Source organism: Mytilus californianus, unplaced genomic scaffold (assembly GCF_021869535.1).
Source record: "Mytilus californianus isolate M0D057914Y unplaced genomic scaffold, xbMytCali1.0.p SCAF_2, whole genome shotgun sequence".
Taxonomy (NCBI): domain Eukaryota; kingdom Metazoa; phylum Mollusca; class Bivalvia; order Mytilida; family Mytilidae; genus Mytilus; species Mytilus californianus.
This window is the reverse complement of record NW_026262668.1, coordinates 77,734,801-77,749,055: the sequence shown is the minus strand read 5'-3', so window position 1 is coordinate 77,749,055 and position 14,255 is coordinate 77,734,801. Positions and strand designations below refer to the sequence as shown.

General features: G+C 32.1%; 1 protein-coding gene across 7 annotated transcripts in view; it reads right to left on the bottom strand.

The window, feature by feature from the left end:
* LOC127728235 (far upstream element-binding protein 1-like) overlaps window positions 1-14,046 on the bottom strand; it is a 36,648-nt gene extending 22,602 nt beyond the window's left edge. For 2 of the 7 annotated variants that reach the window (XM_052235482.1, XM_052235488.1), the window contains exons 1-7: window positions 13,912-14,046; window positions 9,930-10,011; window positions 9,587-9,628; window positions 3,846-3,885; window positions 3,249-3,430; window positions 2,785-2,856; window positions 1,881-1,938 (exon numbers count right to left, since the gene is read on the bottom strand). In XM_052235482.1, coding sequence (XP_052091442.1) covers window positions 1,881-1,938; window positions 2,785-2,856; window positions 3,249-3,430; window positions 3,846-3,885; window positions 9,587-9,628; window positions 9,930-10,011; window positions 13,912-13,986 — 551 coding nt within the window. In that variant the 5' untranslated portion in view covers window positions 13,987-14,046. The remainder of the gene's footprint in view (window positions 1-1,880; window positions 1,939-2,784; window positions 2,857-3,248; window positions 3,431-3,845; window positions 3,886-9,586; window positions 9,629-9,929; window positions 10,012-13,911) is intronic. The other 5 variants (XM_052235483.1, XM_052235486.1, XM_052235487.1 and 2 more) reach the window with 5 other exon arrangements.
* Window positions 14,047-14,255: the final 209 nt, after the last annotated feature.

Below are 14,255 nucleotides of genomic sequence, written 5' to 3'. Positions count from 1 at the left end.
GACGACGTCATACCAATATACGACCACAAAATTTTTTTTGCGGTCGTATAAAAATTGAATTCAGTTTATGATTTTTTAGCCTTAAAATTTTACAATAGGCACGTTAAATACATGGATTCGTGGGTACCAATTTTTGGGGATTGAGGAAAAAAAAAAAAAAAAAAATCGTGGATGTTTGATTTTGTAGTTTTGCCAAAGCTTGCGTACAAGCCGTAATAAACCTATACAACAAAAGTGCACACGCTGAAATGTCTGGCCTGTTTTACTGACCGATTTTATGTTGAAAGTCTTAAAGATAAAGGTTTTACTACAAGTATCACATAAACTAAACATTTTTAAAGATCCATGACAATGAGGTCAAGGTCAGATAAAAACTGTCACACAGCCATGTACACCTTACAATTATTCAATACACCAAATACAGTTGACCCATTGCTTATGGTAATTGAAAAACAGACCAAAACACAAAAAACTTAATGTTAACCAATGAACCATAGAAATGAGGTCAAGGTCAGATGATACTTGCTAGACAGACATGTACACCTTACAATCATTCCATACACCAATTATAGTTGACCTATTGCAATAAGTATTTTAAAAACACAAAAACTTAACATTGACCAATGAACAATTAAAATGATGTCAAGGTCAGATGACACCAGCTTGACGGACATGTACACCTTATAATCATTCCATACACCAAATATAGTTGACCTATTGCTTACAGTACTTGAAAAACAGACCAAAACACAATGAACCATGAAAATGAGGTCAAGGTCAGATGAAACCTGCCAGTCTGACCCCTTACAATCATTCCATACACCACATAAAGTTGAACTTCTGCTTGTAGTATTTGAGAAACGGACCTAATCACGTAACTTTACCCTTGATCACTGATCCATAAATTGAGGTCGAGGTCAGATTAACCCTGTCTGATGGACATGTAGACGTTGCAAGGAACCCATATGCCAAATATAGTTATCCTATTACTCATAAGTGAAAAAATTCACATGACAAAAAAACTATCTTTTTTTTCAAGCAGTCACTGCACCATGAAAATGAGGTCAAGGACAATGGACATATGACAGACGGAAACTTCGTAACATAAGGTATCTGCATACAAGTGAAATATAAATCTTCATACAAAAAGTTTATGCTGCTGCCGGATAGTAATACCTATGTCTCGCATACTGCGACAAGACAAAAACCACAAAAATTGGTTTTAAACAGACAAAAAAGAATTCTTAGTATGTAAGGAAATTTCAAAGGTATCGTTTTTTTCTCATTTCAGCTTTCTGTTGGTGTTAAACCCCGAAAATCTTCAGTCTGGACTGAATTTGTATGATCTGTAAGAGCTTCAGTATGTTATCATCTTGTGACAGATTTAATTGCCAAACAGTTCAGGTTGTGGTTTCACATCTGATAACAGTTAACTGAGAAATGACAATGACCTTAGTTTTAGAGAAAAGAAGTTTTATTATCAAAATACATACGCACTGGATATTCACACCTGATTTGTTTTTGTTACATCATTCCCACTGATGTCCAAGTATGGAATGTCTTTAGGATTAGGATATTTGGATCTATCTGAATCCAAAACACATTTTGGCATAATTTCCCATCTGAGATAAATTACCCATTCACCACCTCCTATATTTTTCTTTCTGTCCAAGTACTCCTAATGACATTTCAAGTATTTGTAACAAAAGTATAACAAGGCTAGGCATCTGCAAGTCATCAGCTTCTTCTTGTCAAATATATGGTCATAAATTCATAGATAAAGAGAAACCATACAGTGACTTTCTTCATCACCAAACTGATCAAAAAGCGCTGTACTTTGGGGGATAAATTCAAAAACAGACTGGCATATTGATACGTACCCAATAGAAGCAGCACTCCCTGTTAGTTGGCATGGCCTATCTGGAAGTCCACCACTGTCTAAAAGATAATCAACAGATTTTAGATTACAAACAATCTCAAAGAATAATTACTTAATGCCGATTCCATATTATTTCCCTGTAACACAGTTACGGAATCAGATAGTCAGCACTAATTTTCATATATTTTTCTTAAAAATAACTTTTCAGCTTTAGACAAATATAATGCAGATAAAATAAAAGAAGAAAAAAAGGATTTCATAGTCCTCTTATATCGTAAAATCCATTGAACAATAACCTTTTTTCTCTCTTTGATTTTCTAATTAACAATGATTAATTAGATAAAACTGATATTCAAAATCATTAAAATGTAAGCACTTTTCACCTGGAAAATAAAGAACTTTCATTAGTTGACTTGGAAGGGAAAAACAAATATAAATGTTTCTTATGTGGACACTTTCCAAGTCTTTTACCCATGTCAAAATAAATGTAAAACCAGGAGAATCATTTTTTTTTCTAAATTGTTTAACTTTCAGAACACCTCTTACTTTACAAGTTGGGACTTTGTTTATTTTTTTTAATAGATTTGTTTTGAACTCATATTTTGTACAAAATAAGGATCTAGTCTGCAGAGATCAATATTTCTAAAAACTGACATCCTTGGTTTAATGTAACTTTACTGTAACATTAGCTCATTGCCATTTCCTCTTAAATGCTTAATTTAGGTAAAATAAATTACAATGAAGCAAAGTTCAAATAAGCAAAAGAGGAGTGATAGCAGAAATCAATTTTTTTTTAATTACTTTGAGTTTAACTATGAAATAATTGTAAATCCCAAGATTGAGTCCTTTATAATTTCTCTACTGGTAGATGTTTGCCAGTCAATAAAACAAACATAGAAACTCACCAGGAGCTATCTGTATTTTACACCCAGTCTCTGCCTGTAGTCTTGTTATCTGCTCTCCTCCTTTTCCTATTACTATAAGAAACAAAGAGTGCACACACTGAAATGGCTCGCCTGCTAACTGATTATGATTGAATCTTATGTTGAAAGTCTTTAAGGTCAAATATCAAGAAGCTATGAAATAAGTTGCTGAGCAAATTGTGACCAATATATCATATAAAAGTATTATAGTTGAAAAAATATATCAATTTTTTCATTAACAGAAAGTAGAACAGCAACGAATCTGAAAACATGTCAAGGTACAGTATGTTTAGATGAAACTTGGTACCAAATATGAAGAAGCTATGAATAATAGTTGCTGACTAAATGACGAACATTTCATATTAAGAGTTATAAGGAAAGAAAAACATTTCTCCTAACAAATACAATAAAACAAACTTATTCTACTGTAAAATCTAAGAACTTACTCAACCCAACCATCTTATCTGGGACTCTAAATTCTTCTGTGACCACCATCCCCAGACCTGCATGTGGGCCGGGCTTCTGCAGAGCTGGATTGACTGCTGGGGGTGACGTAGGTCCTCCTTTTCCGAGCTGTTGGTTAATTCTTTGAGCTGCTTCTTTAGCAGCTTGAGCTGCTGAACTTCTGCTAAAAATTTCAAATTCATATTTATTAGATAATTTTGTTGATCTATGTTTATTATCAAATGAAAAGGCTGAGCTTTTCTGGTGTGCAAAATTCTTCTCTAAAATTCAACACAAAAATGATGACAGTCCTGATGATAACAAAAAGAACCAAATACCTATCAATTAGAGTAGTTTATGAAAGTGAAAATATTTAAAATCAAATCTTTCCTCTCTTTTGCTCTGCAAATTCTAACAAAAAGTATGGCTCTTCACAAAGAAAACACCATGGCTTATTCCAATGACTATCTTTTTTGTTCAAACATTTTAAGTAGAATAATTATTTTCATTCATTCGACTGATGCCACTTTATCAATACAATACCACAGCAATGGAACACTGCAATATTTTACTTGGTTTTTATATTACTCACGACATACCTTTGTTGATCTTGGTTGGACTTTATCTGTGATCCTAATGCTGTGGATAGAAAAAAAGGTCACTTTCAACTGCAGCTATATTATTGTTTCCAGAGAATTAGGCCTACTTTTAAACCCCAATACATTAATACATGCAAGGACTAGTTAGAACTGTTAATGAAAATGAACGTTTCTCTTTGTGATCTCTCTTAACTTTCTTTCTCAATAATGGTGATCAATTTAATAAAGGACTTTTACTTGGTCTATTTACATGTGTAGCTAATGTCATTGTGTCCTCTCATAGTCTGAAATGTTCTTTTTTTGTTAATCATATTTCTTAGGAAAAATATTTCCAATAAATACCACTGGACACATAGAAGACTGGTCTAAAAAAAAAATGTTGGACACTTGTTTACAGAATGTACCAAGAAGTTAAAGACCCTGTTCTGCGAACAAAATTGATTCCAAACAAAAACTGAACTGTAAACACACAATGACATCTTGCAGTGACACAAGTCCAAATATGTATACAAGAAATATTATAAATATCAAACAAGAATAATAAGTTCATAATCCAATTTCACAAAATATCTAAATATCAATATGGACTAAAGATTTTAAGTTCACTGAGACAACTTGGACTTGTGCTATATCTACAAGTAAAGCTAGCATTAATCTATAAGAAACACAAAGTTAGTTAGGTAAATCTACAAGGTAATGCATTCTATGTAAACATTAAGACTGCTTTTCCATTTAAACATATAGAGATGTCATGCATACAAGTGAAAGTTTAGCACATAGTGGGGATTACTGTCCAATGTCAAAAAAAATACTATGCAAAGTGAACAAGCTTATGTTTACACATGTTTTTTTTAAATCCCATTAATAGACTAAATGTGTGTATCCCATACTTTAGACAGAAGCTTTTTGTAAATGAACTGGTAACGTAAACAAAATTCAGCAGACATCTGGTCTTTATGTATCACCATACTTTCTTTACTTCAGAGCAGCAAATATAATGGCGAAAAGTGAAAAATGTGATTCCAAGTTCAGATGACAATTCTCCATATTTGAGTTGAGTTACACCATTTGAAAGGCTCAATAAATGGCTTACATTACCCAATTCATCCCCCATAGATGTTGATTCAGAAGTTAACCAGATAATATAAATTGTCTAGAACAAACTGGAGGCTCCAAGTAGCCACAATTGTCCAAATTCAGAGTTGTAATCATTAGGTTTAATTTCATTTTGGTTTGATCAGATTTAAGCTGTCCCTTTAAGTTTTCATGAAATTCAAGGTTTCACTAGAAATATTTATAGTTATTTTGAAACATTTTTCTTGCTCATTAAGGAATGAAAAATTATAGGACAAAATCAAAGATAATATGCATTCTGTGAATACTCTTAATACAATACAAAATCATTATATTTATGATTTTTTCATCTGTATTCTTAATAAAGTAGATCTTTGGGAAAGAAACAAGTTATCTGTAACTTCTTTTTACACAACTATTTACCAATACTAATTTTTTTTAATTATTTCAAGAGATAGCTGTATAACATTCCCATTTTGTCTGTTTTGCAAGTGCTCAAGCAGCAGTCTTTGTTACTTAGCAACATCATCAGATATTTTTTAAGTGTAACAACCTTCAAGATTATGATGCCAAACTTCATTTTAAATTTGCTTTGAGGATTCTAAAAAGATTCTTGGTGAAAGTCATTTACAAAGATGAAACAAAGTAATGATATCAATTATTTTAATTGAAATCATAAAGCATTACAATATCAATTAATTGATAAAATAAGCATTATCCATGTTAGCTACTAAGAAGTAAAATATTTGTGCTCTCATGGGTTCCGAACTCAACATTAATTTTAATGGATCAAAACATTATTGTAAAAAATATCAATTTTAGACAAGCCTAAACCATCAATACAGTACTGATCAAGAACTATATATGGCTATTAATAATTGAAGATCAGGTTTAGTTTTTAGACACAAAAAAGGCCCATTAAGTTTTTTAAAGTCAATATTGATGTTGTTCAAAATGTACTTTTAATTATAACCAATCTGACTGAATTCCTGATCCTGTGTCCATGCTTTTGCTTATAAGTATCTGTCTGGATCATAATTAGGTTGACCAATGAAATTTCTCCCTTGGATTTTCTGAAGGTGTATATCATTTAAGGCCAACAAAAATAGATTTTCATTCAGATTTTGGAAAAAAATTGGGCGAATGGGAGGATTTTATTTTTTATTTCCTCCAAAACCCTTTTGTAATGTGTTCTTCGTATGCAAGGGTAATATTAATAGGCTTATATATATATATGTTGTGTACAAGTTGTTATTTCGTACAAATTATAATTTGTACAGTGTTTTTGTACAAGTTATCAGTATTTTGACACACACCTTCTTTCACCAGGTCATACAAGTTTATCTTCAATAATTATCCAGTTCGATGTTTTATATAAAATTTATATACTTCAACCTAACATTAAGCACTGTCCTCTATGTCATAAAACTACAAATAAGGACACCTGATTGGTTTAGATTGTATTTTTATTTTTTGACTAATACCAAATTCTATGTCCACAAAATATATTTTAGTGTTTTTATATAAACTTTGTGTCAGTACTATGTGCAAGACTGTAGCATGTAGTTGTGGAAATATAGCAGTGATAAGCTTAACCAAAGACACTGCTTATTTTATCAAATTATGTAAAGAGATTCACAAAATACTGATATCTTGTACAAAAATTCTGTACAAATTATAATTTGTACAACATTACAATTTGTACACAACATATATATCATGATTATATAAGGATTCTCCATCATTTTTCAAATTCTTAAATAATATTTCTGATTGGCAACCACTGTTCTAAATGTAATAACTGCTTTAGAAACTTTATTTTCAGTAAATAATAAAAAGGTGGAGAGATGCTCCCTTTTAAACTACCTACATCAAATTATTTTGCTTTCTAAGCTATGATTTATAGTGAGCATATGCATTGGTATAAAACACAAGTATTTATGAGTACCGAGTGAAATGAAAACTCAAACTGTGTTGAAAGCACTAGGGTTGATGCTTTTTTCATTCTTAAGCAAGGTGCAAATATAATTATACAATTTGTAAAACATGGACCAACCAAAAAGAAGAAGTTGTTTAATGACTCTATTGGGGTGCTGGGGGACAGAGGGTATTTGTTGTTTGTCAACAAAAAATGACAGCCTTGTGGCTTCATATAATACATTTTGTATGTTGGCCGACTTTTTGTACTCAATATACGGTCATAAATAGCACAAGTTTGTGCTTGTGTCAATTTCTTTATTCCAGTCATGTTTTTTGTACCAATGTGTTCCACAATTCTTGCGCTTTGGATATCATTCACAGTCCAAATTTCTTATCGCATAGTCATTGTTTAAATAAAAATATATCCACGGTTTTCGAATCACTGAAATTTGTGACATACCGTGATTTGCGTTTTTTGGATACCGCCTATTACTCGAATATTTCATGTCCTTTCCGTAATCAATCTATATTCTCCGAAGATAATGTTGTCATCATAGAGCAGCAGAATATGTCGACTTAATTATTTTGGTTAAATGTTACTCGGAAGAAATATGATAACCGAAAAAATTTCCAATAAGAACGAAATTATCTACTGCTACAGGTCACAGAAATGAACAAAATCCGGTATTCATAAATTTCTAAAAATAAAAAAAAATCGCAGCGGGATGATTTCATAGGGGCCATCAGGGATGAAAATATATCAATTAATTTTAATTGGCCTAAGATGATACCAGAGTATCCCGAAATTGTCCTCGAAAAGAATAGTAAGGGAGTGTTGACAGAACATTACAAGTAAAGTGTGGAGACAAGGGTCTGTACACCAAACTTTTAGTTGACAAATATAGTAAATTACAAGAGTCAGGTGTGTATGTACATACAATGAAATGTAGATAAATTTATAAAATATAAATATACGTAAAATAAAATGACCTGATGCTCTTATTATTAAGTAAAATATAACATTAATAGTTTCTTTAAACAGGGTTCAAATTCTCAGTGCTCTGAAAAATATTTTTCATGTATGTACAATCCACAAACATTTCTAAATATCTCCTCCAGGATTCTCCTTCAGATAGTCAACACTGAAAATTCAATCTCTGCATTACAAAAGAAATATCATTGTCTCATAGATATCACAGATAAAACACTTACCTTGAACATCCACATTAACAGTGTACATGCATGAGGATTAATTTATGACATTGGAAAATAATTCATGATTATATATGCCAAGCTGTTTAAAATAGAATCAACTGTCTTTACATCCTTTTATCTCAAAATTATGAACTGGAACTGAATTTGACTGATTTAAGACCTAACAGAATGGATTTAGAATTTGCCACTTTATTCCATTGGTTAATAAAACCGTCACATTTATGTTGAGGTTATCAGTCAATTTTGAGGACTTTTTTGCATTCTCAAGAGCACATTGTTTCCATAAAAACAATGGAAACACAGGTTTGTACTTCCCTCTATACATTTTTAACTTGTCAATAAAAATTTGTTAGCTGATTTTAATATATTTTCAAAACAGCAAGTTTTATATAAGCCTATAAAAAAATGTACAAATTAATTTAAAGTACTGGCATACCAAGAACTTGTTATTCTTCAGTCCCTTCAATGAAATGCATAATTCTAAAAGCATGATATGTTATAATCAACTGCTTCAATGGGGACTATGAATCTATTCAACCAAATCAATGTACAATACAAAAGACTGCTTTGCATTTGCAGAAAAATTGACTGTCAAGTTGACGTTTATATTTCTGATATTCAAAAAAGCTTGTATATACACATTTAAATACTTGTCAATCAAAGGGCAGTGTTTTCCTTAGGGTATATGCATAGTAGGACTTCTACACATTTTGACGGGCGTATAAAAACCAAACACATCAGACAAAAGAGCATTTATTGCCTAGATTCCCCATTTCCTTTAAAAGAAAAACAGAATGAAATTTGCATCGCCATAATTTTTCAGTAAAATTACCTGATGTTGCCTGTGCAAGGGAATAAAAAGATTTTTTTTGTGCAAAAGGCTCCTAAAAATAAGAAAAAGGTATAGATGCTAGGAAATTTATTTGCATTAAAAAGATTATTTTGATCCCCCTTTTTTCTCTGTTCAGTCTTCGCATCTCCTGGTTTGGTTGCAAGGGAAAAGTTTCTCCTCCCTAAAATTCTTGTGTGGTGACTCTTGCCTATCCTTAAAAAAGTTTCTAAGGAAAACACTGAAGGGTTCAAAATTCATTTCATGTCATTTACAATGTCTAGAAGCTCATTATTTTCCCTACTTCACTTGTCCCTTAAATCAAAAATTGACAGATGAAATCAGATGTTGTCAACTGTCACAAGCATTTCATCTGAACTTTTTCACCAGTTACCATAACACTCATACTTTGGACAATAGTTCAACCCTGCTTGGCATTGTATTGTAGATAATCGGATTGCAATATTCTGAGGCTAAAATTGGTCATTAGGTTTTCCTTCAGTACATACTGTTTGCTATTATACCCTCAGATTCATTTCAGGAGATAAAAGGATGCAATACAAAACCGTTATATAAACCAAAAACACAAAAAAATAGCAAAGTTTCTAAACAATTTAAAGAAATGTTAATTGAAAAACATTGGACGTTTGTTCCGAACCAGGATGTGCAGTGAAAGATGTGTTTTTACAAATATCACACATACGATCATTAATATCAGGAGTACTCTTCTTGAATTCAGGTTCACCTGTAACGAAAACAAATGCAACATGTGTATCCCTACCAAAGTGAATTCACTTAGAGGCACACTGTCAATAAATATGACGAAATCTTCCTTTTTTAAGTATCTTAAAACTTATCAAAAATAGAAAGTTAAAAAAGAAACGTTATACCTCTTTTTGTGAATTTTTTTCCCTTTAAGCTTTTCTTTGTCCCTGTTTAAGACAATGTACCTTTAAATGATAAAACAGCTAAGACCTATCATTTCACAATCAATTTTGACAATATCATTTAACAAAAATTAAATATAACATTTTTTATTCTAGTACCTTGCCCGTCTGATTCAAATGAGCGTTTCAATGGCCCTGTATCACCACCACCTTGTCCAGGCTGGTTAATCTTAGCAGCAATCTGAAAAGAGGTTTAATATGTATAACATGTAATTTTGGGAAACATGTCAAGTAACTGATACACTTTTTGTAAACTGACCAAGTGTCTTGAAGAAAAGTAGTAATTATATTGTAAAAATCAACAATATTTACACAGATATTTACAGCAAAAAATTGACAGAACCAAGTTGTTTACATAAGATCAATTAAGGACATCATCTAAGTACTTAAAACTTATTTCAACTTCTTCCGTGTCTTATATGCAAGTTCCTTGTATAATCATATGGCTGATGTTATTAATCTTGTTAGTTACTTGCTTTTGAATAATTATGTCTGCCGAATCAATATACAAAGAACTTGCAAACAAAACACGAAAATTGAATAAATGAGGTTGAAATGTAGTTTAATCAAGTAAAAATGACATATCCAGAGTTCGCGAAAATGGTCGGTCCTGTCGGTCAAAATGAGGCTCGGACCAGTATTTTGAAGGCTAGTGCCGGTCCCAATGACCGATGTAAAAACGGCCGTTGTAGTGCATATTTCGGCACTTTTTTACATCGGTTATTAGATGTACCGCAACTGTTTCCAATAAGTGTTTACATCGGTTATCAGATGTACCCGCTGCCAATTTCCCGTACTGGTTTCAAGGTTGGCAAAAAAGCGGTCAATACTAGTATTGACCATGCCTGCGGTAAATACTGGGAAATACTGGTCAATTGAAATTTTGATAGGACTTTACTATAAAACTAGTCCCTACCTCAGGTCAATTACTTGGTAAATGGATAGATATAGTCACAAGGCAGAAAGTCACTTATTTACTACATTGTAATAGGACAAAAAGTCACAATTAATTAGTTCATGAACATGGTTTAATGAAGATTTATCAAATATTAATTTAATCATACAACAGATATAGTCATTAACACCATGAAGTCAGTCACTTAAGAGAGACTATATAACATCTGGTTTTCTTAACAGTTATTTTGAAAGATGCAATTAAAAAATTAAATAAAATTGTTTTATATATATATATGTTATATATTTATTAAAAAAAAACATTTCCTGCATTTAGAACAATTTTATCATGCTGTTGAATAGCCAGGAATCAATTCATTGTTTAAAACAATCTTTAGAAATCACTTTTATGACTTTTTTCCTGTTATGTCAACATTTATTAGGGGACAGTTGTTATAGTAATTAAACTTTTGACACCTGTTAGCCATATAATAGGTAATGCTCTGATAATCTATATTGCTAGTCACTTGTAATTCTATTTACCTGTAAAATTCAAACCTTTTCAAGAAAAAAATATCTTGATTTATACATGTTAAAATAACTGATATAGCTGCTCAATTTTATATGTATACCAAAAGTATGCAATATAGTTACCCCCAAGAACTTAATTAGTCATTTTTAATGTTTTAATAATTAATAACATACCAATATCATTCATTTTTATAAACTGAATCATGCCAAAGGAATAAAGTTTTCCCTCATCAACCATTTTTTTACTAGAACTGATAGATAAGCCAGTCAAAAGAAGCATGAACATTTCAATTGACCAGTATTTGCCAGTATTGACCATTTGGGTAGTATTGTCCGGGGCGGTAAATACCACTGGTAAATACCAGGGGTGGTAAATACCGCCCATCCTTGACTGGTTTACAGATTTATTATAAACAAACCAAAGTGGCGATCTACACGTGGCCTACTAAATTTGTTCATAGAGCCATCCCTGGCAAACAATCGGCGATTGAACCCTACAATGGAGCAAACAAATACTGTAACAGCCGAGAAAGTGATTCAAATGATGAAATGGATAGTGAAAATGACTTTAAATAAGAACAATCAGAAGACCTGAACTGGTCCTTCATTGTTAATTTGCCTGTGGGTGCGAAGAATAAAACTAATATTAATAAAGTTATTTTTCGATAAAATATGTTATTAATTTTTTTCAGGATAAAATTGAGATTTTGTAGGACTGGCTAAAATTTTGTAGGACTGACAAATATTCATGCTTTGTCTGTCCCATCAACGGGTCAAAATAAGTTTTCGCGAACTCTGCATATCTCAAAACTATCGTCTTGATTATCAATACTAGAAGATGCCCGCAAAATCGCAGTGTGGAAAAACAAAGTGTGTGGACACAGTAAGGATTTGGACATTGTTAATGCATTTAATTCTATTTCTTTAAAGAGATGAAAATGAGGAACATAATGCAAAAGACCCCATTCATCTTGGTTGGAAAAAAAAATATTATAATACCCTAAGAAAAGTGTGATTTTCAGTAGTTTTTTACACTTTTAACTAAACAACCATATGAGCTACGTAAAATCCATTGACATTACCGAAAGGGATCAAAATGTGTAACACAATGGAAAAAATCCCATCTAAATCGGATGAAAAATAAAATCTAAAACACTTCATAAGGAATCAACCCCTCTTGTATCTCAGAAACCGTTGACGCTACTCCAAATCTGTAGACATACTCAAGTTGCAGTATCTTATAAGCAATAAAAAAAATAGGTTTCCAATAACATCATTTTGAAAAATATGGTCAGTAGGTCGGAAATTTTTTTTTATTTTTATTTTTTTGTGAGATCGTAAACAAAATCCAGAAAATTATCATGGTTTTTCCAAGTCTGAGTCTGTAATTAGTTACAAGACACGGATTGATAACGGTCTCCGAATTTGGATATTTTCTCAAAAATTGGCATTTTCTGTGGAAAAAAGATTGTTTCCAAGACAAATTTAGGAAGTACAAAACATTACATTTATACGTCATATCACAAATATTTCCGACTTTGTATGGTTTCAGATGAGTTGTGCCTCAATGAAATCGGTCTCCTCCTTTAGTAGTATAGATAACCAGTATTAGACCCTATAAAATAGCACTTTTTGGAAATATCAAGGTGCTTTCATAATCATAGCTAATATTTTGTCACTAGCCAGATTTAGTCTTGCAATGTACACAAAAACTGCATACATGTATCCCCAGTAAATGAACAAATTGACAATGATGGAATCGATTTATTGTCTCATATTTTGATAAAATAATTTAATGGTTACGACAACTAATATGTTGGCGAAATCCTGCCTGAAATCGTTGGTCTCCAATGAAAAAAAAAATCCTATAATTTCTCAGAAAGAACAAGGGTCTCATTTGTACAACTGTGGACCTTATAATATCCCTAATACAAATAATAAGTAGCATTCATATTTGAGAGTTGTTCCTCAGTTAAAACTATGGTAGGAGATCAGATGATGGTAGTGAACCAACAAAGAAATCTACGATGTAACAGCTCTAAATGAAAATATAGCAAGATCAAGGCAATTTCAAGATGTGCAATCCCTGAATCCCGAACCTGCACCTTAACTAAAGTTATGTGAGAAATTTCTTAAAAAACGATGTAACATACGAGGAAACAAAGTAATACTGTTGGGTCAAATTTGACCTTAGGATCAGGACAGTTCATTCATATCCAATAATTAGATAGATTAAAGAAACTATCAACAACAACATTTTACTAATACCGTAATTATCTGAACCTTGAAGAATATCATCCAAATTATATATGTTTTTAAAAAGCGTCTATTCAATTTTCCCCGAAAACCGCTGATAAATCCAGGAATTCGTTGTGAAACAATGGACTTTTAAGATAAACGTAATTAATGTGAAATGCTTTGTATCTGTGAGAGTTTCAAATGTTCGGATTTTCTTAAGTAATGTGTTCTTTTGTTCAGTGGCCACGAGGTTTGTAAAGCATAGGGAAAAGAAACGCACGAGGTTTGCAAAGCGTGGGGAAAAGAAACGCACGCGGTTGGAATATCGAGTCAAACGTTCCTCAAAACAAAACTCAGATATAACAATACTTTGCTATGTAGACATAAACTGAAATGAAAGTGTTTGTTTTATCGATACCTGTCGGGCACGGGCTACAGCGTCAGCAAAAGCAGCTTTTTGTGCATCAAATTGACCAGGGCCTCCCGCATCCATCTCCCGATACAACAAAAATGGCGGAATAAAAATTTGCGATGAATAACTTCTGGTTTTCTGATTGGATAAAAATAGGTGAACCCCCCACTGAACATGTGCGCATTCAACAATGACGCAGTCTATAGTAGAGGTCCCGAAGGGTAGATACTGTTAGTCTGGCATCCCGGCCGTATCTCTGCTTCGAGTGTTAGACAGATATCTGTATGACAAAAACACTGGCTTTCATATGAGACTAGTTGCAACTTATACAACAAATTTCATTTTTTTTC